Genomic DNA, 22189 nt, shown 5'->3' with positions numbered 1-22189 from the left:
TAATAATAATAATAATAATTACAAATGTCTTTTAAGGAACCTGCAGGTTCATTGCCGCCCTCACATAAGCCCGCCATTGGTCCCCATCCTGAGCAAGATTAATCCATTCTCTATCATCATATCCTACCTCCCTCAAATCCATTTTAATATTATCCTCCCATCTACGTCTCGGCCTCCCCAAAGGTCTTTTTCTCTCCGACCACCCAACTAACACTCTATATGCATTTCTGGACTCGCCCATACGTGCTACTTGCCGTGCCCATCTCATACGTCTGAAATATTAGTAGTAATAATGCACAAAGTTTAAAATACCGTTAGTGTAGGCCTAAATTGTAAGCAATTTAATAACGATCCGTCTCTTGACAAAATTCTGCGTACACTACTACTGAGTGTCCTATTATACATCAGTATATCTGTCTGTGAAATAAAATTTGTCTATGAGGGATCTTTTTACCTCACATTTTAAGCATCCTCGTACATAGCCTATATATTGAGTTATCAAAACATATTTCCAGCAACGGCATGTCCCAGGGCATGAAGGTAATCCAGCTTTTCATCACATTTCTTGTATTCCGCGTAACGACCAACAAATCTTTCCACTCGTCTGTCTGTATGTTTGTAGCTCCGTGTCTTCTTCCTAGGAGATGTCACTCTCTAGATCAGTGGTCGTCAGTACTCGCTGAAATGGGTAAAATGCAAGGAGTGCAACGAAACATGCTCCATAGTGCAGAAGGGATAGGGACACAGCATACCCGCCAGCAGCCACGGGTGCACGCTACAGATGAAGCAAGAATTTATGCGAATGAAGATGAACGACAAAATTTCAAACTCAATCAGTAGACTCGGCACTGTCTTATAAATTTCTGCCGAAGATATGAGAGTATCAGTAAAGTGATTGTGCATTCTCTTACGTACATTTTTGACAGAACCGTAGCTTACGGCAGTCCTAAGCCTACATACAATGGGAAGGAAAATGTTTCATGCTTTGGGACTCAATTAGTACAACCCTTTTTCCCAGCCGGGACTTATGGTCTGTCCAAAACAACTTCCGACCTGACAAATGGCGCCTTTAGCATGTTACTATGGCAACCATTCAAATCAACCAATCACGAGAGACGGGTAACCATGGTAACGGGACGGTGTTGCCTTGTCTATGTTTACAAGGTGCACGTGAATACCAGGGCCTAGTGGTGAATACAGTGCCCGGAATGACTGAGTTGGCTGGTTAGCGTGTGCTTTGTGTGAATTAAAAATATTATTTAGTTGTATTATTGTTTTAGTGTATCGATAATTATTGTGTTTAAATTATATTACATTATTATCTTGGTTGTCATTGGTGGAGTGTGTGTTTTCTAGTTTCTGCTAGAGTTTCTAAACAGGCGACTTGTGCAATGTCGGAAGGAAGGAAAGGCAGGCGGAGAACAAAGAATATTGGACAAGGTGTCCCGTTAAAGAGTAAAGCGAGAAAGATGGTGTGTAATGTAAGAGAGTATTTTGACAGGAGAAACGATAATGGCGGGCCTCTTTTACCTTCGGCGCAAGTCGTAATGAGAACTGTTGCTTGTGTTAAAATTAATAAGAGCACTGTTACCAATATTTGAAAAGAAAAAGGCCGTGCAGATTTTTAATTATAAATATTTTTACAGTTTACAATTTTTTCAACGCCTTTCTAACAATATTACATTGAAGAATACCGACACTCATAAAAGTAGAGGCTTCATATTAAATTAAAACTGTTTTTACAGTTTACAGTCCTTTCGACGCTTTTCTAACGGTATTTACATTGAAGAATACTGGTACTACTACTACTACTACTACTACTACTACTACTACTACTACTAATAATAATAATAATAATAATAATAACAATAGTTATTATTATTATTATTATTATTATTATTATTATGTACACAAATTTTAATGCCTAGTGTTCAACAAATTGGTTAGAAATGTATGTGTTCATGTCAGCCGTTCATTCTGCACTCTATCGGCAGCGGGCTCGCTTACACGACAGATAAGCAACATGACAACATTGCTCCCCCTTCTCTAAAGACAGCCGTGGCGAAAAGGCCATGGTGCGCCGAGCCACTGTGTAAGCTGTAACGTGCATAGCACCTATGGAGGGAGGCGGACAACCGAAGGGGAAGTTGTTTAGGACGTGTAACGAAGAAAGAAATGAACAAGAAAACATAGGACACATTATCACAACCTAAAATTAACTGTCTTCAGAATGTCTCTGCGACAAAGTTTCAAAATCAGGAATTATGTCCCTTAGTGCCAATCGTAGTTGATCACGAAGGCATTTGTCTGTCAGTCGTGATTTAAATTTGATTTTTACTATTTTCATTGTTGAAAATAATTTTTCACAAACGTAAGTTACAGCGAACATGGCTTCAACAGAGCAAGCGAAAGAACAAAGCTTCGGATATTTATTTTTTTCCAAAGATTTGAAAAGTTCAATATCTGTCAAGTCCTTACATCTAGCTTTCATTTAACGTCACATTGTAAATCTGTGAGTTTAAATTGAAAATCTAACCGCATTATTCGTACATCTGCTGTATAAAAGAATCGACGTACTGTACAGAGATGATAATGATAATGATAATAATAATAATAATAATAATAATAATACTTAACCTTTTAATGTTTCATCAGTAACATGTAGTAACTTATAATGCCGTTTTATGTTACACAACCGTTTCCCTAGTAATATTTGTGAACAAATCATACATTTAATATTTTCATCATATTGTAAGCAAAAGAATGCATCCTCCCATCCTACTTGAAACTTTCGTTTTTTATAGAGGTACATGGTTTCGAGAGACATATTGCGATGATACGCCACTCGCAGGTCAGAGACAAATACAAATAGAACGGAGTTTGACTCCAGTAGTAAGAGGGTGGGGGTTGTAGGCAGGAAGCGAGAGAAAAGCACTGCGAGCCACAATGTGCTCGTGAGTCGCATTTTCGCCGCGGCTGCTATAAGCTGTCAAGTCGGAAGTAGTTTTGGTCAAGGTATAAGTAGTACTGTTTATTCCACGACTCGGGACGTAACTAGTAAACAATTGTGACCGCGGGACCCAATTAGTAAAACCAGAATAATTTTCTGTCACTAAATTTTACAATTATATCGTGAATTTCAAATGAAAACACAAAAAAATGTTTATCATTTTTGTTTTTTGAATAATGTGTATTTTCTTTCCGTGTTTCTCGACCTTATTTTTTTCCATACACCCTTCCACCATTCATCACACTGTCATTCCTCCCTATGTTGATTAAAAATTATTCATACACTAAAATTGAAAACATTGTATTTCATGTATTGAAGCTTATACACTTATCTCATTTATTTGTATTTATACTACTCAGCCCTTCTAAAACACTAAAAATTCCCCGCCTCCTGGTTTAGATTATATGAGTGTGCTGCTTGGTTTCAAATTACCTGTACACTTCAAAGCGCCACACCTTGAAGAAGATTTCAAAACGCTGGTGTACAGTATAGTGTAGAGATTCTACTTTACTAATTTGTTATCACTTTCGACGACAGCCCTTAAATGTGGGTTCCATGGGAAGTGGTAAACTATTCTGTTAATCGCAATGCTCGTGGAAATCCTCCAGTTTGAGACCTGCCTTCTTGAGAGCGGCTTTAGAGGCTTCCACACTGTCTTCAGATGGGGGATACTGCCTGTACGAGACCCATACTACGGCTATGAAAAAAGAAAAAGAATTATTATAGTCTCATATGAACAATATTAAACGCAATAGCAGTAACATGAGCTGCTGCCAGGAAGTGGAAAGGAGTATAGCAATGACAAAGGAAGCTTTTACTATAAAAAGTGGCATCTTCTGCGGACCTCCGGAAAAGAACTAAAGAAGGGACTAGTGAAGTGCTTTGTGTGGATTGTGGAATTGTATGGGTTCAGAAACCTGGACATTATGACGAAGAGAAGAGAAGAGAAGAGAAGAGAAGAGAAGAGAAGAGAAGAGAAGAGAAGAGAAGAGAAGAGAAGAGAAGAGAAGAGAAGAGAAGAGAAGAGAAGAGAAGAGAAGAGAAGAGAAGAGAAGAGAAGAGAAGAGAAAGGGATTGGTGAGGAGACGAGACAAGACGAGACGAGACAAGGAGAGGAGATGAGAGGGGAGGGAAGGGAAGGGAAGAGAGAAGAGAAGAGAAGAGAAGAGAAGAGAAGAGAAGAGAAGAGAAGAGAAGAGAAGAGAAGAGAAGAGAAGAGAAGAGAAGAGAAGAGAAGAGAAGAGAAGAGAAGAGAAGAGAAGAGAAGAGAAGGGGATTGGTGAGGAGACGAGACAAGACGAGACGAGACAAGGAGAGGAGATGAGAGGGGAGGGAAGGGAAGGGAAAGAGAGGAGAGGAGAGGAGAGGAGAGGAGAGGAGAGGAGAGGAGAGGAGAGGAGAGGAGAGGAGAGGAGAGGAGGAGAGGAGAGGAGAGGAGAGGAGAGGAGAGAAGAGAAGAGAAGAGAAGAGAAGAGAAGAGAAGAGAAGAGAAGAGAAGAGAAGAGAAGAGAAGAGAAGAGAGAGACATTTGAAATGTGGATATGGAGAAGAATGGAGAATGTGAAATGGGCAGACAGAATAAGAAATGAAGCTGTGTTGGCAAGAGTGGGTGAAGAAAGAATGATGATGAAATTAGTCAAGAGGAGAAAAAATAAATAGTTGGGTAACTGATTGAGAAGAAACTATCTAATGAAGGATGCACTGGAATGAATGGTCAACTCGAGGAAAGCTTGGGGCGGAAGAAGATATCAGAAGATAGACGACGTTGAGATACATGGATCATATGCGGAGACCAAGAAAAAGGTAGAATATAGGAAAAAATGGAGGAAGCTGAGTTTGCAGTGAAAGCACTGCTTTTGGACAAAACACTGAATGACTGAATCTTAAATATCTACAAAATTAATACGGCGGTATTAATAATAAAATACACATTTTTTAAAACAAAAACAAGTATAGTATTTTTATACTTGGAACTATAGTTACCGGTACATGATATATTTTACTACAGGTCCTGCAGTAACTAAAGTACATCAATTTAAGAAAGAACCATGCATCTACCATGATTCCAACAGAAATTATAGCTGGTTAAAATAATCACTACACTAACTACAACTTCCTATTATTACAGGATTCATTGCTAACAGAACTGATTTTTAATATAGATATCACACCTTTTATGAATATTCTGTGTAGTAATATTTTCAGAATTATACAGGTGAGATTTTTTAAGTATGACTATTAAGTGTAAAGTCATACCTTAATACTACTTTCCAAGATCTTTTATGTTTTCCAGCAGTTTAAATCAGTTACAGATAAAAAATTCTTTTATAGATTTTGCGCTTAAAAGATAAGGCACCCTAATAGATAGTACATCTTTTAAAATCGCAATAGCTTTACGCCTTGGTTGTAAACTCTGCCAGCCACACCAATGTATTTGCGGGGGGAATTGCTGATATTTACTGTCATCATGCACTCAGCTGTGCGAGGAGCAAGGGTCGCATTCCCAGACATACATCACTCAATGATATCATTAAAAGATCTCTGACTTCTTGTGGCATCCCGTCTCTTTTGGAACCACCAGGTATTAGTCGCGCAGATGGTAAACGACCCGATGGTCTGACCTTAATTCCATGGTCTAGAGGAAAATCTTTACTTTGGGACTCCACTTGCGTTGACACTCTAGCTCCATCTCACTTGCCGAATACCTCCAGACGCTCAGCATCTGCTGCTGAATTAGCCGTGAAAAATAAAGTCAATAAATATGCTCATCTTTTAGACAATTATATCTTTGTACCATTTGCTGTGGAGACCTTCGGTCCTTGGAGTCATGACGCTAAAGTTTTGGTATCTCAAATCGGCCAAATTTTGATCTCCATTACTGGTGATCGCCGTTGCACTACTTATTTGCGTCAACGCTTAAGTATTGCTATTCAACGCGGAAATGCAATGAGCGTTTTGGGTACTCTTCCAGAGTCCAGCCCTTTGGACGAACTTTTTCTCCTGTAAAATTTTTTATCTCTATGTAAATGTTTATATTCAGTGTCTATATATGTGTAAAGGATGAACACTTGGAACTGCTTATGTAATGGTGAGTACCATTTGATTATTTGTAATAAGTACTTAAGATAAGTTAAGTAAGTACCTGCACAAGTAAAGTAAGTTTTTAAAACGAAGATCAACATCGTCATAATCATCGTCATCATGGCAAACACAAGAGTTTACTTCCTCCGCAAGTTAATCATATATCTGAAGTACTCACACTCGTTATTCATTGCTGTTGGACACCCACCAGCAATAAAGTACCCTTTGTCTTCGTCGTAAGCTAGGATGTGGTAAATTCCGGAATATCCGCTCAACTCGGGTGCTGCAAACAGACAAGTCAGTGGACGCTGGATAAGCAACATATCATAGTAACTTACTTACTTACAAATAGCTTTCAAGGAACCAGAAGGTTCATTGCCGCCCTCACATAAGCCCGCCATCAGTTCCTATCCTGTGCAAGATTAATCCAGTCTCTATCATATCCCACCTCCCTCAAATCCATTTTAATATTATCCTCCCATCTACGTCTCGGCCTCCCTAAAGGTCTTTTTCCCTCCGGTCTCCCAACTAACACTCTATATGCATTTCTGGATTCGCCCATACGTGCTACATGCCCTGCCCGTCTCAAACATCTGGATTTAATGTTCCTAATTATGTCAGGTGAAGAATACAATGCGTGCAGTTCTGTGTTGTGTAACTTTCTCCATTCTCCTGTAACTTCATCCCGCTTAGCCCCAAATATTTTCCTAAGCACCTTATTCTCAAACACCCTTAACCTATGTTCCTCTCTCAAAGTGAGAGTCCAAGTTTCACAACCATAAAGAACAACCGGTAATATAACTGTTTTATAAATTCTAACTTTCAGATTTTTTGACAGCAGACTAGATGATAAAAGCTTCTCAACTGAATAATAACACGCATTTCCCATATTTATTCTGCGTTTAATTTCCTCCCGAGTGTCATTTATATTTGTTACTGTTGCTCCAAGATATTTGAATTTTTCCACCCCTTCGAAGGATAAATCTCCAAATTTTTATATTTCCATTTCGTACAATATTCTGGTCACGAGACATAATCATATACTTAGTCTTTTCGGGATTTACTTCCAAACCAGTCGCTTTACTTGCTTCAAGTAAAATTTCTGTGTTTTCCCTAATCGTTTGTGGATTTTCTCCTAATATATTCACGTCATCCGCATAGACAAGAAGCTGATACATATCATAGTAACAGTTGTCGTAATTCGCAAATTACAGCACGATTTACGAAGTACGATACACGCTTAGGATTAAATTCTATAGGGGATTTTGAACAAAAAGTATCATATGGTCATAGGTTCCAAGATGAATTACGAATTTTTTAATCCTAAGAAGCAGCTGAGCGAAATTAAAGAGAATCAGTTAAACATACAGTACACAGAAAGATTATTACGAAAAATACTGTATTAAAAAGAAATCAAGCATACCTGAGTCCCATAACTGATTCTAAAATATTATTTTTCTACTTCAACGCATTTGGCCGCACGGCTGTGAATCGCGCGTGTAGCAATTCATACCTCGCCAAGGCTGATGAACGCAGCTGCGTTCACAACATGTGCAATTGATCGTTATCTTGTTTTTACGAGGGTAGTTCAGAGCATTCCATTTTACCATTATGACGTAAAATATTCCGTGCCGCAAATTCGTCGCAGGTTTGTGATCTATGTACGTCTCAACAATTCCTCGTCATGATATTCATAAGTAATGTAAATTAACAACAATAGCCTACATAAAAATATGACGTGTACACTTCTACCAAATGCAGATTACTTGTTAACTTACGGCCATTTAAGAACGTCATGTTCATTTTGCGATCTTCGACGAGATGCACTGAAGCGTTCACATTGAAAATCTCACCGGTCCTGCAAACAAATGAACCTCAATTGAATTACTTCACCCAGTATTTGATTATACAGGGACATCATTTTATTTTTACTTCAATTTTTATTGTACCTGAGTTTTGGAATGTACTTCACTCCCAACCCTTCTACTAGTAAACTTCCAACCGTTCACGACACAGCCGAGGGCGCGTAAGCAGTACTGAGTTACTGAGTATAGTACGTTTCAGAAATATGTTCGCGTTTTCCAGTGACGAAAGAGCTTTCAATATTGAATCATATTTTCGTACGGGTACTGTTGTCCGTTTCCCTATGTCGCATCCCGGTTTCCCCCACCTACTTCTGTTCGCCCCTTTGTAAAGTCTAGTAGCCGGGCTATCTTAGCTCTTTTCTGAAAACATTAATTTCTGTTAGGAACTGGACGGCTACGTAATATTATTCAAGTGTTTAAAATAACTTAAATAAAAGGGCCTCCTTAAGTAATTAACTGTCACGTGATTTCCCCCCCCCTTCTACAACCCTGCGACAAAACCACTTGAACGGACAGTAGATAGCATTTCTGAGTGATTTTATCTTTTCGGATCGGGCAGAAGTGAAGATTGAATTTACAGTACGTAAGGTACTCTTTTATAGAGTAGGTACAGAATTATTTCAACATGAGTTACTCGTACTAAGGACGAAACTGGTAATTGGAATTAGGTACAATAGTCTATAGTGCGATAATATGCACAAAAGAACTGAAGCCTGTATCGAAATGAACGGCCACCATTTTCTAAAATGTGTTTAAATATCCATATTATAATTATTTTTCAATTTAACTTCATTCTCTATATAGTACGCTAATGTTCTGTAACAGTACAATATACACTGCATAATTAATGCTTCCGAATGGATAGCTCAATTCGTGTGTAAAACACTAAGTGTTAATACAGTACTGTATTTTGATTAAACAAAAACCCAATGAAAATTATCAAACTCAAAATTGCGATATTTCCTAGTTTACATAAATGGATGAACCACTTTGCTTCCCTCCTATACCTAATAAAGTGATTTGTATTTTACGCCAGTATCATCGAACTCCGTCGTGGAAAGGGTAGCAAACGGTGTTTCCTGTTTCAATCGTTAATAGAAAGGTATAGCCAGGTTAATATTAAAAATGTTAGTAAAAATAAAATGATGTCCCTGTATTTCGAGCGAGTTAATTCAAAGTGGTTTGAAAGGGTGAGCCATAACGAGACAAGAATATGTCCGTTAACTTCTGTTGTGTAATTCTATTCTATAATTCTTAGGGTCTACCAACAATTTGATTCTCAAAATTTAAGGCATACATAACCTCACATCGCTTCCGTTGAACTGACGCCCTATAAAACTTCAGTATTATATCTTTACTTTGGAGGTACTATGCCAACAAATCTCTTCAATGAAGAATTTCTCAAAGCTCCTCTAAGATAGTACATTGAAGTCATTAAGTGCAACATACCAATAGAACTCATTTGGGACTCGTAGCAAAGTATAGTGAGAATCACGTAGGAGTAGGCTAGACTAGACGGCAGTTCGGAAGGCGGTCGGCTGCTATATGCGCCGTAGCATTTCTGATATGTGACGTCACAAGCTTGTACAGTAGAACCAATCGAATCAGTCTGTAACAAGTACTTATCGAGTTCGTTTGTTCACGTGTGAGTGTTTCAATACAATGGATAAGTAAAACTAACATTTACTGTGTGTGTAAGATAAATAAATGGAAGAAGAGACTGTAAAAGACAAGTATTGCACAGGCAGGCACGAAAAATAGTGGTTTAAGGTGTATAATTATTTTAAAAACGTTGACGAGCAGAACGCTGCCGGCCAACTTGATGCTGGCTGCAACGTTGCCAACGTGCAAGAAACGACGCAGAAGCATGTGGTGTGGATTGAGAACCGTGCAAAGAATATTGTTAGTGAAGGAAAGAGGATTTGTTTGGTGTCATGCTTACAGTAATCAACGACTAAGGTCATTATTGTCTTTTGATAATTTAAATTCTCTCCTGTGCTATTTGTATTGCACGTGAGCGTGAAGTACGATGTGGCAATGTTGTACGCTGCCTTGCTCTCTCTATCTGTCTCTCTCGACGCAAACGCTAGCAGACTACCGCCTTCCGAATTGCCGTCGACTCTAGTTCCTAAGGGCCGTATTCATAGACATTCTTAGAAAAGGTTTTCGGTGAATGATCAGCGAACTAATGTTTTTCGTATTCATAAACCAGTGTTAGCGATATATGATATGATATGAATCCTGTTTAGCACGCTCGTAGTGCGGGCTAGCGAAATGTGTGTGAATAGTACCCTAAAAGACTAATTTGGCCGTCTCTTCAGTGTTACCAACTAATACCAGATATCACCAAGGAGAGTAAAATCACAATGCCATATTTAATAATAATAATAATAGACTAATAATAATAATAATAATAATAATAATAATAATAATAATAATAATAATAATAGTATGTTAATAACGATGTCTTGCTTATTTATTTAACACATCTCATCTTTATGTTAGGATATGTTTTCTAAAGCATGAATCGCAAAAAATAGTCAATTTTCCGAGTGATCATTTTCTTATGAAATAACTCGTATACATTACAAGTAAAACCTAGAAATGGGAATCACAGTTACGTGTGTAGATTGAATGAATTGTTTTCCATATATATTGAAGATATAATTTGCACATCAGGAAGGCGTGTTGATAAACCAGTGTTAGCGATGTATGATATGATATGAATCCTGTTTAGCACGCTCGTAGTGCGGGCTAGTGAAATGTGTGTGAATAGTACCCTAAAAGACTAATTTGGCCGTCTCTTCAGTGTTACCAACTAATACCAGATATCACCAAGGAGAGTAAAATCACAATGCCATATTTAATAATAATAATAGACTAATAATAATAATAATAATAATAATAATAATAATAATAATAATAATAATATGTTAACAATAACGATGTCTTGCTTATTTATTTAACACATCTCATCTTTATGTTAGGATATGTTTTCTAAAGCATGAATCGCAAAAAATAGTCAATTTTCCGAGTGATCAGTTTCTTATGAAAGAACTCGTATACATTACAAGTAAAACCTAGAAATGGGAATCACAGTTACGTGTGTAGACTGAATGAATTGTTTTCCATATATTGAAGGTATAATTTGCACATCAGGAAGGCGTGTTATACTTCAAGACTGTCGCTGGGCAGTAACCTGAACACACGTTTCAGCGTCACATTGTTGACAGGTAACTCCATCTGTTAGCACAAACATAAAGCAACTAATAGATGCTATAGAGTTACCAACAACGAAAAAAAATAAAGAAAATAAAGAAAAACCAAGCTGTTGCCGTGGTAACAACATTTTAATAATTAATTAAATAGTATGGTTTATTTATTTTTTTAATTAGTTGATATCAGTTTTCTTTTTCACCAAATTTCAGCAACGAAACTGGCTATTTTGAAATATGTGTCAGGAAACAGATTGAAGAAAATTCCTTAAAACGTTTAAATGGTTTGTGAAACTCACTTTGGTGATGTGTAAGTAGCTGATCTGTGGGCTTTTCCGTTAGAAATAGGAGTGTAGTTGTCCATCCAGCATCGACCCACATCCCGGGAGAAAGTCTTGTGTTTCAAGTACTTTACCCTCCAGGTCCCATTAGTGAACTGTTAACATAAAGATTACATAGCCTATGTTGAGTTCTTCTTATGTTACTTTGAACCTCTGAAGATTCAGAGCTATTTGAAGAGAAATATATGTTATGATCATCCACTAAGGCGGTGATGCATTTTGTTGAAAGATTATGCTGGACTATTTGTGTGTATCTGTAGAAATACGTATTTTATAGCATGTATGCAGTAATCGCCAAAAGCTGTGTCGCGACACATGCCCCTGCCTCCACTCAAGCTTAACCATGGCATCATATCCCCACCCTCTGTTTACAGCCTTCACTTCGATATAAGTAAAGACATTTATCAGCAGCGGACGTACGCATGTAATGTTACAAGTGTGTAGGATAATATGTTTCGATGTCTTTTCCAAAACAGATAGTAACTAAAAACTTAATTTTAAGGAGCATGGAAGGAAAAGTATTTATTTTGTGCAGATGGCAAAAATATGAGATACTTAATTTGTTGTAAAATTTTAAATGAAGTATAAAAGAACAATGTTCGTTTTCATTATTTTTCTTGTTATGAAGACTACCACGCCCTTACCTGCAACTTGAATAATAAACGAACAATAAAAAGTAACGGCTTCTATGTCTTAATCGGGGTAAAATACATCGACGTTTTTCGACGTATGTAGTGTAATTTGAATATTTCATTAAGAAATAAACAATAAAAAGTATTGGATTCTATGTTTTATTCGGTTTAAAATACTTCCACTTTTTTTCTACGTATGAGTGTAATTTTAATGTTTAATTAATAAATAAACAATAAAAAATATCGGCTTCTATGTCTTAATCGGAGTAAAATACTTCAACTTTTTTTTAAGTATATACAGTAGTGTAATTTACAACTTCGTGACCAGTCTGGTACGTTTTTATAATTTCAAATATCTGCTGATGTAAAGTCCACGCTCTTTCTATGGTAAATAAGAAAATAGATGTATTTTATTTTATTAATAATACAAAAATAATTAATAGGAGGATAAAAAATTAACATGGAAAAAAGTATGTATAGTTGATAAGTAGAAGAATATCATATTGCTTTCGTTTTTTGGTCACAGTCCGTCTCTGCACTGTTATTCACTGCATTACCTGAGGAGATACCCACTCCACCCCTCTCCCTGCGATAGTGGTGTGCGGGTTTCATTTCTATTACGTCACAATTTCCTGGTGTTTGGCAACCACTGATGTATAAGGAGCGGATTCCTATGTAATTAAATAGTATTTTTGCGTGTGATAAAACACAATTAACAAAGTTAAAAATTCCGAACATGAAGTTTCAAGTTTAAAACCCGAATTTTATTTCACATAAAAACACATATTTTCACAAAAAAATGATGTAAATACATATTTTCAGGAAATGTATTATAAATACATAAATCTTGGAGATTTTTTACAAGAACTTTTAAATATTTTAAAACTAAATCAATTATATCACTCAGAAGCACGTTATCTTTTTAAGAATTCTTGGTTGCTTCGTGTTTCTAAGCGCTGTGTGGTGTATCCGTGATCCATTTTTGTAATAGTATCGCCTCAAGTTCTGAGAACTGCTAGGCAGCATATCAGTGTTATTATTAGAGAATAAATTAACATGGACAAGAAGGAGAGATCTTGCAACACATAATTAGGAATGTTTATTGTTGCTGAAGATGATTTCATTCCACGCTTTGTTTGTGAAACACAACAGATAAGAGCTCGGGTATGAACATTATTTAATTTAAACAAATCCCTCGGCTCTCGCTCATGTCTATCGAGTAAGGCAATATATCTTGTTGTGACTCCCTCTTATCGGGCTTCGTCAATTGATATCCTTCAAGATATACTGAAAGATGGTTGTTTAAAAAACGATTTGGCTTTCCTATCAGCAAATTTAAGTTTTTTGTGTGACATCATAAAAAACCTCGAAACATCCAAAAACCTGTTGTCTGAAACAGGGAGGTGCGTGCCTTGAAGATTAAACTAGACTCACTACCAGGTTCAGAAGTACAAGTACTTCACAGAAACCTGCAGAAAAGTATATTCTATTATCCATGTGCTAAAAAGGATAAATGTTCATCTCCCCTCTTGCTTAAAAAAGTCCCTTGTGCAGACACTTGCATTTCCCTATTTCGACTTTGCGGACATTTTACTGACTGACCTCTCCAGCGACAACAAAATGAAACTTCAACGTGCTCATAATTTGTGTGTAGGTTTTGTAAGCAATGTTCGTAAATATGATCATATTACCCCATCCCTGGAAGCAATAGGTTGGCTTAAACTAGATAAGAAAAGAAATTTACATTCACTTCTCTTTCTCTTCGAAATCTTGAACTCTTCTATTCCTTCGTACCTGTCGTCTCGCTTCACTTACCTTTCTTCCCACCATAATCTGAACACACGCTCTCGTCATGAAACAATACTAACAATACCATCCCATCGCACCTCCTCATACTCATCTTCTTTCACAATAGCCCTGCCAAGACTCTGGAATTCGCTACCTGCTAGCATCAGGGACTGTCGAAATAAAATTGAATTCAAACGAAAACTTACTAGGCACTTGGCCAGTAATTGATTACTTGTAAATAGTTTCTTTAATCTATCACAAAATATTTCAATATTCAGTAATTTCATCACTATAAAATTTTGTTATTCTAGATTTAATTTGTAATTCAGTAAATATAAAATATTCTTTGTTTCTCTATGATAAATTATCTAGCTTTAATTATTCAGGTAATCTTTTCGTACTTTGATTTTATTGTAATTGTAAATTTAATACTAATTGTAATATTATTTGTAATTGTAATTGTAAATTTAATACTAACTTAATTGTAATTTTATTGTTGATATTGTAGTTGGAATCTCCTGGTAGAGGGGCAGAGAAGGCCTGACGGCCTTATCTCTACCAGGTTAAATAAATAAATACTACTACTAAAAGTACTAAGGGACAAATTCCAGAATGTGTTTGGAAAAAACCGTGGATATAAAAAAATGTGTAAAGTTGCTCAAGTATTGGAGGGTGTGCCTGTAGGTGAAATTGACGGTGTTTGTGTTTGTGACATTCCTCTCTTTAAATATGCACATCTGACGTCCTGTGATGTGGAAAGATCGTTTTCACAGTATAAGTCGTTGCTCAGAGATAATCGGCATGCATTTGTGATGGAGAATTTGGAGACGACCTTCGTTGTTCACTGCAATTCTCGGCCAACTACTAGCACTCAAGTGTGGTTGGTGTGTACCTAGTAACATTTTTTTTCCAAGCTAAGTAAGGTATTTTTGTCATATTTAAAAAAAAAAAAAATATTTTTTATTTTTAGCAAATATTTTCGTACTTTTTAGCACATAAAAAATAAATATATTTAAATTTTTTAGCACATAAAAATCCCCTCCCTACTGATGTATAGTTACGGAGGTGCTGTAAAAGTAGGCTCAATGAAAAAGACATGTCGAATTATTACCAGTGGCGGAACGCAATCGGATTATAACTGGCGCTAGTAAAAGTAGGCAAGTCGCGGTAACTGGTGGAAGAGGTTAAAATACGGACAGAGGGGTGGGAACACAATGAACCACTCTTCCCCATGACTGGGTTATGTGTAACGCAGTATTCATGAAAGAAACCACCCAGCCATCCGGAATGCCGTCTCTTTATATATACAATTCCAAAAATAACGATGACTTGCAAATTAATAAATGAATTATATATTTTGATGTTTCTTTATTTCAGTGATTTATATCTTTATACAAAGGGGGCGTGTTGAAAATAGTTACTGTAGATCAATGATTTCGGTGTCAGAGTTTCTTCGTGCGTAAAAACTTAAGGAAATATGAACTTAATTTTAATTTAATCTACAAGTATTATTCCGGAACAGATGCATTATAGGTCCCACCCTAAATATAAGAATATCCAAAGCCACAAAAAAAAGTCAACGCGATATATTGTTTTCATTATGTTGCCAACCAATCAATATTGTTGTAAATTAGTTTGATCATAATCATAGTTGCAGTTTCGAATGCTATAGTTAAATATAAAAAAGAAGTGGATCAAATTCTCCCTCTTGATTTAAAATTTAGCCCTCGAAATGGAAATTATGGAATTATGAATAAGTTGTAAGTTTTTTAGTAGCTTTATCCATGAATAAAGACGTTGGCTCTGTTTATCGTTTTTTATGTGAATGTGGTTTACTTAGGAGTGAAATGTTTTGCGAAAGATGCAATCCTGGTATGAGACTGAAGAAATTTAAAAGTAAACGAGATGAACTCCTGTGGAGATGTCATTGGAAATTACAAGCTATTAAATGATAGACACAGGAACGCAGTATCGTAGTATTTTGTGAAATCACTCGGATAACGGAGAAGATGAAACAGAACATCTCCAGTGAAGTCCATGGTAAAATGTTAATTTTACACCAATTTTGTTTTTAATTCTTTGGTCCAGGGAAAATACTAGTAAAAAAATGTGTTTTTGTGCAAGACTAGTATTTTCCCTGGACCAAAAATGCAGTATAAATTGAGTAATATGAATTTAATGTTATTGTTGTATTAATACTAATATTGTATTGTTTGAAAGTTCAATGTTACTGTGTTTAAAGTTTAGCTTTGGTTTGTTTCTTTAACTTTATTTTGAATAAAATTTAAGGAACAACTGGATAATACCCACTGCAGAGCAATGTAGATAGTCGACGTTACTCGCTGGCCACTAGTCACCAGGCCGTACCGAGCCGTGCCAAACAAAACACAATCGAAATGGTGGTAGTAAAATTCGCGACTATATTCTTAAATAATTCACTGCATTAGTCAAGTGCAAGACTTCTGGCTTCTGTTGCATTCAAACAATTATAAAATACGATAATTTGGTCCAGGGAGCATCCGTTTTTGATGCAAAGATAATTTGTTTGGCTTGTTTCTTAAATAAAATTACGAAATGGCGTTCCTGTGCTTAACATTTAATAAAAAAATAAATATAGCAAAACTGTTTTATCTCAAGACTCTCAACTAAGTCACGTAATAGGTCACGTAATCTACTTCAATATATTTGCGCAAATATATCTTGTAGCTAACAGTGGTGCTATCTCTCAGTAATGTTCAGAACGAAGGAGGTAGAGAGAGAAAAGAAACAAATTTCTCCCTCCAACGACGCCACACACCAACGTCGTGTTCTTATGTTCGCAAGATTGTGCATTTACTTAAATTTGGTGCTAAAGATACCGTGGGAATTCTCCAGTTTAGCGAAATTTAATATATTGTATAAGAAAGGTGACTAATATGAGCTTAATATCATTATTGTTGGTTTTATTAAATTATACATGTTTATAGTACTATGTATTTAGTATTGGTAAGATGGCATACTTGATATAATAATCGAAAATATACAATATATAATCGATACTATGGAATACTCGGAGTGGGTCCTATACTGCATCTGTTCCATTATTCCTACATAAATGGGCTTATTAATAGATGTGGGGAGTATAAAAACAGAAATAATTAATTCACAAAGTGTAATTCTAAAGAATAGGGTACGCCACAAGTCACCGTACCCATAGATACTCTTACTTACTTAGGTACCTAATCTAATAGATCTGTGTAAGTTGCATCATTGTCTGTGCAGAGTTGATACGTCTCCAGGTTCTTTGTGACATTTTACGTAACTCCTGTGGTGTTATGTCTGCAAAGACAACTGTCATAGCGTCTTTCAGTTCGTTGTTTCTTTCATATCGTCTAGCAGCCTGTTTTCCGGTGTTGTCAAGTCAGCTTCGATCTAGGGATTGCAAACTACACAGTTGCAGTGTATTCCCTGTGTGCTGTCTTTCGTGGACCCAAACAATCGCAGTCAACCGCGCTTGAAGCGAATAATAATAATTACTCGTATCTGCCATCTTGCTCACAATTCCATTATCGTTATTCAACTGTTATTATCACTACTACCAAATGTTTTGGTAATGGTTATCAACGCTCTTTCAGTATTGCCACACCCAGATTTTTTTAATTAGTAATTCTACACTACATTACATTGTATAATTATTTGTAAGGGTACGGTGACTTATGCCCGGTCTGTACTAAGGCCCTTAACTATAGTATTAAATTTCAAATAAATACAATAGTTCTTTGTAATGGCATGTTACTATGAATTATTACAATCACAAACAACTCACTGGCGTCATATTGATGTGAAAATCGTTTCGAATGTCAATTGAATTGTTGTCTCGAGACTAGGCCTCATGGAATCAGGAAGCGATTATGCAGTAATTAACGAGAAGGCTCCGCTTTGTTGAATTGAAATGCGGAGATTATGACGATGGAATTGAATATCTATACTAATAATAAATCTGTAGCCGAAATTTTTCTGGTAATTTTCGATTTTCCAAAAATAATTTGTCCTAACATATATAATTAACAACCCTGAAACCGAAAATCGCTTTTTTGAAATTTTTGTTTGTATGTCTGTCTGTATGTATGTTTGTTACCTTTTCACGCGATAATGGCTGAACCGATTTCGATGAAAATTGGAATATAAATTAAGTTCGTTGTAACTTAGATTTTAGGCTATATGACATTCAAAATACATTGTTTAAAAGGGGGGTTATAAGGGGGTCTGAGTTAAATAAATCGAAATATCTCGCTTATTATTGATTTTTGTAAAAAATGTTACATAACAAAAGTTTCTTTGACAATAATTTGCGATAAGTTTTATTGCTTGAAAAATTTTGATAGGACTGATATTTAATGAGATAAATGAGTTTTAAAATTAAAATAACTGCCATCTAAGACCGTGTAATGAATTAAAAAACAAATGACTTCGTCTATAAGGGGCCTTGGACAGCAACAATCGAAAGCTATGAAAGATAACCTACAGAGAATGTTTCTGTGTTTGTATGAAGTAATATCGGAAGCTAAATTAACCGTTTTGTATAATTAATTATTATTTCAACATTGGAAAGTGTAGTTTCTCTAGATGGACATAATGCTATAATGTTATTACAGTAACTTCTGATATTATATTATATTATATTATATTATATTATATTATATTATATTATATTATATTATATTATATTATATTATATTATACAATATAATTTAAGTTATTTGAAGGGTTCACAACCATAATGGGCCAAGCGCCATTTACTGAATACGTGGAAAACAAGGGTTAAAATTAAGTTATTACCATAATTCAATGGAAACCTATAACAAGTAAAATAAAATATACACATTAAATCTAAATGATGTCAATCTTCATTAAACTATGGTTGCATGTAATAAAAATTAAGAAACAGGTTAAAGGAATTGTCATTGCACCAAATGAGTGTCTCTGGACCAAAATGATCGCATTTGAATTATTTGGATGCAATTTAAATTAAGTAACATATTAAACGATTTATCCTTCTATCAAACACTAATGTTCCCTGGATCAAACGTCCTATTTTAATTATGTAATTACTTTATATTTATTTCTAACTGGTGCAGCGGAGCGCACGGGTACGGCTAGTACATAATATATATCATATATCAAACTTTTATTTCAAGTCCAAAACATCCTTGTAATCTTAATCACGCTCACAATAACAATCACAACAGCACAATGTTTCACGCAATTACATTAATTCGATTAATCCCTTCTGTAACTTTTAATTTTATAATTATGACATTTTACTGACATACAGTCGACATTTGAAAAATGAAATGCAGTAGCTTTTCACGTCAATTTGGGTAAATTGTTCAGGAGGCACAAAAGACTGAGTGTCTTCAAAATCGTTCTTGCTGTGTTCAAGTGACTACTTTTTATTAAAGCACAGTAATAAGTTTTAGTGCTTGACATACATGAACTTTAATTGTATCTTTAATATTTTCTGGAAAAATCTTAATTACCTGGATATGTAGAGTTTTACCAATTGATCACTAGTAAGAATCTTTTCATTTCTTCAAAAGAATTTTTAGGTGAAGAAGACGGGAAAGGTCAATTTTATTGTCTTAAAATACAGAAAAACAAAAAAAATACAAAATTATGCGAATAGCATATTTAAATCTCCGAATTCCATTAATCTATAAAAACAAAAGAACAGCAAACTAAGCATTTTACTTAGTTTGTAAAAAATTCCACACGGCCAGAGTTTGTGTTGTTGCTGGAATTTCTTGCAATTCGCTGTGAAATGTACGCTAAGTACTGGACGCGTGGGATTTCTATAGCCTATCATGTCGTCTATGTGTGGATATTACAAACATCTGAAAAACTGAATTCGGGGAAAATGTGACTTGTAGGGTTTCTGCAATTCATGATTCAATTTTTTAAATATTCCAACGTTTCAAAATATCACGTTTCTGAGATTCAACTATCGAAGAGCTTCCTGCGAGGGTATGTGATTTTTGTGTCCTGTACAATAGTTTTGTTTCTGTACTTACTCCTTTGTCCATTTTATCGTCGATCTGCTTCCCCAAGTCACACTGGGGGCCAGCCGTGGCCAAACCCACTGCAACACAGACCACCATCGTTGATAGAAGCCCCTTCATCGCGTCTGGAACAGAAAGCAGGCACAGTACAGTTGAACTATGCAAGACCCACCGGCCGCTTATAAGCCGGCAGATGTGGTAACTAGAGAACAAAGTCCAAGCCGTAAAAAAAAAAAAAAAAAAAAAAAAAAAAAAAAAAAAAAAAAAAAAAAAACGAATGCGCAATGCAAATCAACTTGTTGTTGATAGCATTTAGAATTCTGACGTTACAATTTATAAGTCAGTGATGGTCAGTACTCGCTGAAGTGCGTAAAGGGTAAGCAGTGCAACGTAATATGCCTCGTCGTGCAGGAGGCAGAGGGAGAGAGAGCATACCCGCCAGCAGCTACGGCTGCACCATAGTGCAGTCTCTTATCCGCGGGTAAGAAACGCTCGCCCGAATGTGTACTGTGCTGATGACCGCTGTTATAAGTGATGATCCATTTTAATTATGGAATGTATCGATGTATGTATTATCATGTATCGAATCCTCCACTCAACACGAGTACCATTTCTTCGTATTATATTTTCTTGGCAATGAACTACTCCTGTAAGTTATTATTATTATTATTATTATTATTATTATTATTATTATTATTATTATTATTATTATTATTATTAGGGCAGTTACCCAACATATTGAGGTCTCTCTTTAGGGGACAAAAAAATAATAATTTTTTTAGTATTTGACTGTTCGGAACCAAATTCACAATATGAATAATTGCAAGATACTATTGTGAATCTTAGTTATCTCTTTTCTCATTCTAATACATCGCTACATCATTAGATATTACATAATATTGCAGATTATCTTGCAGACTTCGTAGCTTGTAGTGTTCTAGACATATGTCGTTGTTTCACCAACAAATATTATTAAATGTAATTTATTTCACTGTTTTCTGAAAGTCTGATCCTTGACACTCTTCAGACAATGTAAACTTGAAATGAACCACTAAATACTATAATTATCTATGTTTAACTAAATTTATTTCACTGTTTTCTGAATCGTCCGAGTCTTAACTTATTGGGCTCCTTACTTATTAGACAATGTCAACGTGACGTGACAATTCATTCACATAAATATCGGCACGTCTGACAAGCAAACACTTTTAAGAGGGCAGATAAAAAGTTACTTTTTTCTCTTCCACCATGTTAATAATGTCAAAACAAGTGCTTATATAAATTTTGGACACTCGACCGCAAATTACGAGGTAGCCCAGAAAGTAATTTACCCTTGGGCCGTTTACAGAAAGGAAGCACAATTTAATGGAAAGATTTATTGAAACAGAAACAGCCATTATTGTTGTGCTCTTTTTTCAACTGGAACTGAAACATTTAACTTAGGTAGGCATCTCTGGACATCCGTATTTCAATGTGAAGAGGTTTTGTCTTGTTGGAAATTAAACCCGTGTTCCTCCTCATCCGGAGTTGTGACATTAGCCAATTTTTCTAAATCAACACCTTCCAGATCGATTGGTTGGTCGTAAAGAGAGCTAATGAACTTAGATTCATTTCGAATATAACTTAGATGATGCTTTAGTAGCGCAATTGATACTTTCAATGCAGCTAAGGTTCAATAGGAATAATAGATGTAGGTATTCCAAGCCTCTTAAACACATCTTTCCTGAAGAGAGCAGCGGTACCTCTTGCTCCAACCAGAAGTCCGATTTCTTCAAGCTCTTTTAGCCAGTTCTCTTGGATGTAGTAGGGAATGGTGGAAATGCAGATATTCTTTTTTCTTTATCCACTTCTGCCGATTGTTCCTCATTCGTTTCCACAAGCACAGCGGGCTCAATTACGAATCCAGATCTTGTAGATTCCTTGAAAGCTATTATATCTATGTGTCGTGTAGTGCCAGTGACGGAGAGACCATGTACTTCTTCAAAGGTGTTGTAATCGGCATCTTTAATGGCAGTGGCTGTAATTGATCGTACTTGTTGATGTTTAAGGTTTCGCAGAGCTTCGCCGTGCGGACAGAATCCCAGGACGTGTGCAAGAGTTTCAACTTCGTTGTGGTAATGTCCACAACGGTTGTTCTGAGATCTTCCTGGCAGAGTACGTACTACAGCAAAATTTCCAACCATTTTAATGCCATCGCGCCATTCATTGTTGGAACAACG

General features: G+C 35.8%; 1 protein-coding gene across 1 annotated transcript in view; it reads right to left on the bottom strand.

The window, feature by feature from the left end:
• Positions 1-2623: 2623 nt before the first annotated feature.
• The window catches only part of LOC138693494 (uncharacterized), a 23159-nt gene continuing 3593 nt past the window's right edge, over positions 2624-22189 (bottom strand). Inside the window, exons 2-6 of the mRNA XM_069817502.1 lie at positions 19983-20095; positions 11471-11607; positions 7870-7949; positions 6270-6374; positions 2624-3707 (exon numbers count right to left, since the gene is read on the bottom strand). Of these exons, the coding sequence (XP_069673603.1) occupies positions 3589-3707; positions 6270-6374; positions 7870-7949; positions 11471-11607; positions 19983-20090 (549 nt within the window). The 5' untranslated portion in view covers positions 20091-20095 and the 3' untranslated portion in view covers positions 2624-3588. The remainder of the gene's footprint in view (positions 3708-6269; positions 6375-7869; positions 7950-11470; positions 11608-19982; positions 20096-22189) is intronic.

This window comes from Periplaneta americana, chromosome 17 (genome assembly GCF_040183065.1).
Source record: "Periplaneta americana isolate PAMFEO1 chromosome 17, P.americana_PAMFEO1_priV1, whole genome shotgun sequence".
Taxonomy (NCBI): Eukaryota; Metazoa; Arthropoda; class Insecta; order Blattodea; family Blattidae; genus Periplaneta; species Periplaneta americana.
The sequence above is the reverse complement of the archived record's forward strand: the minus strand, read 5'-3'. Positions and strand labels throughout refer to the sequence as shown.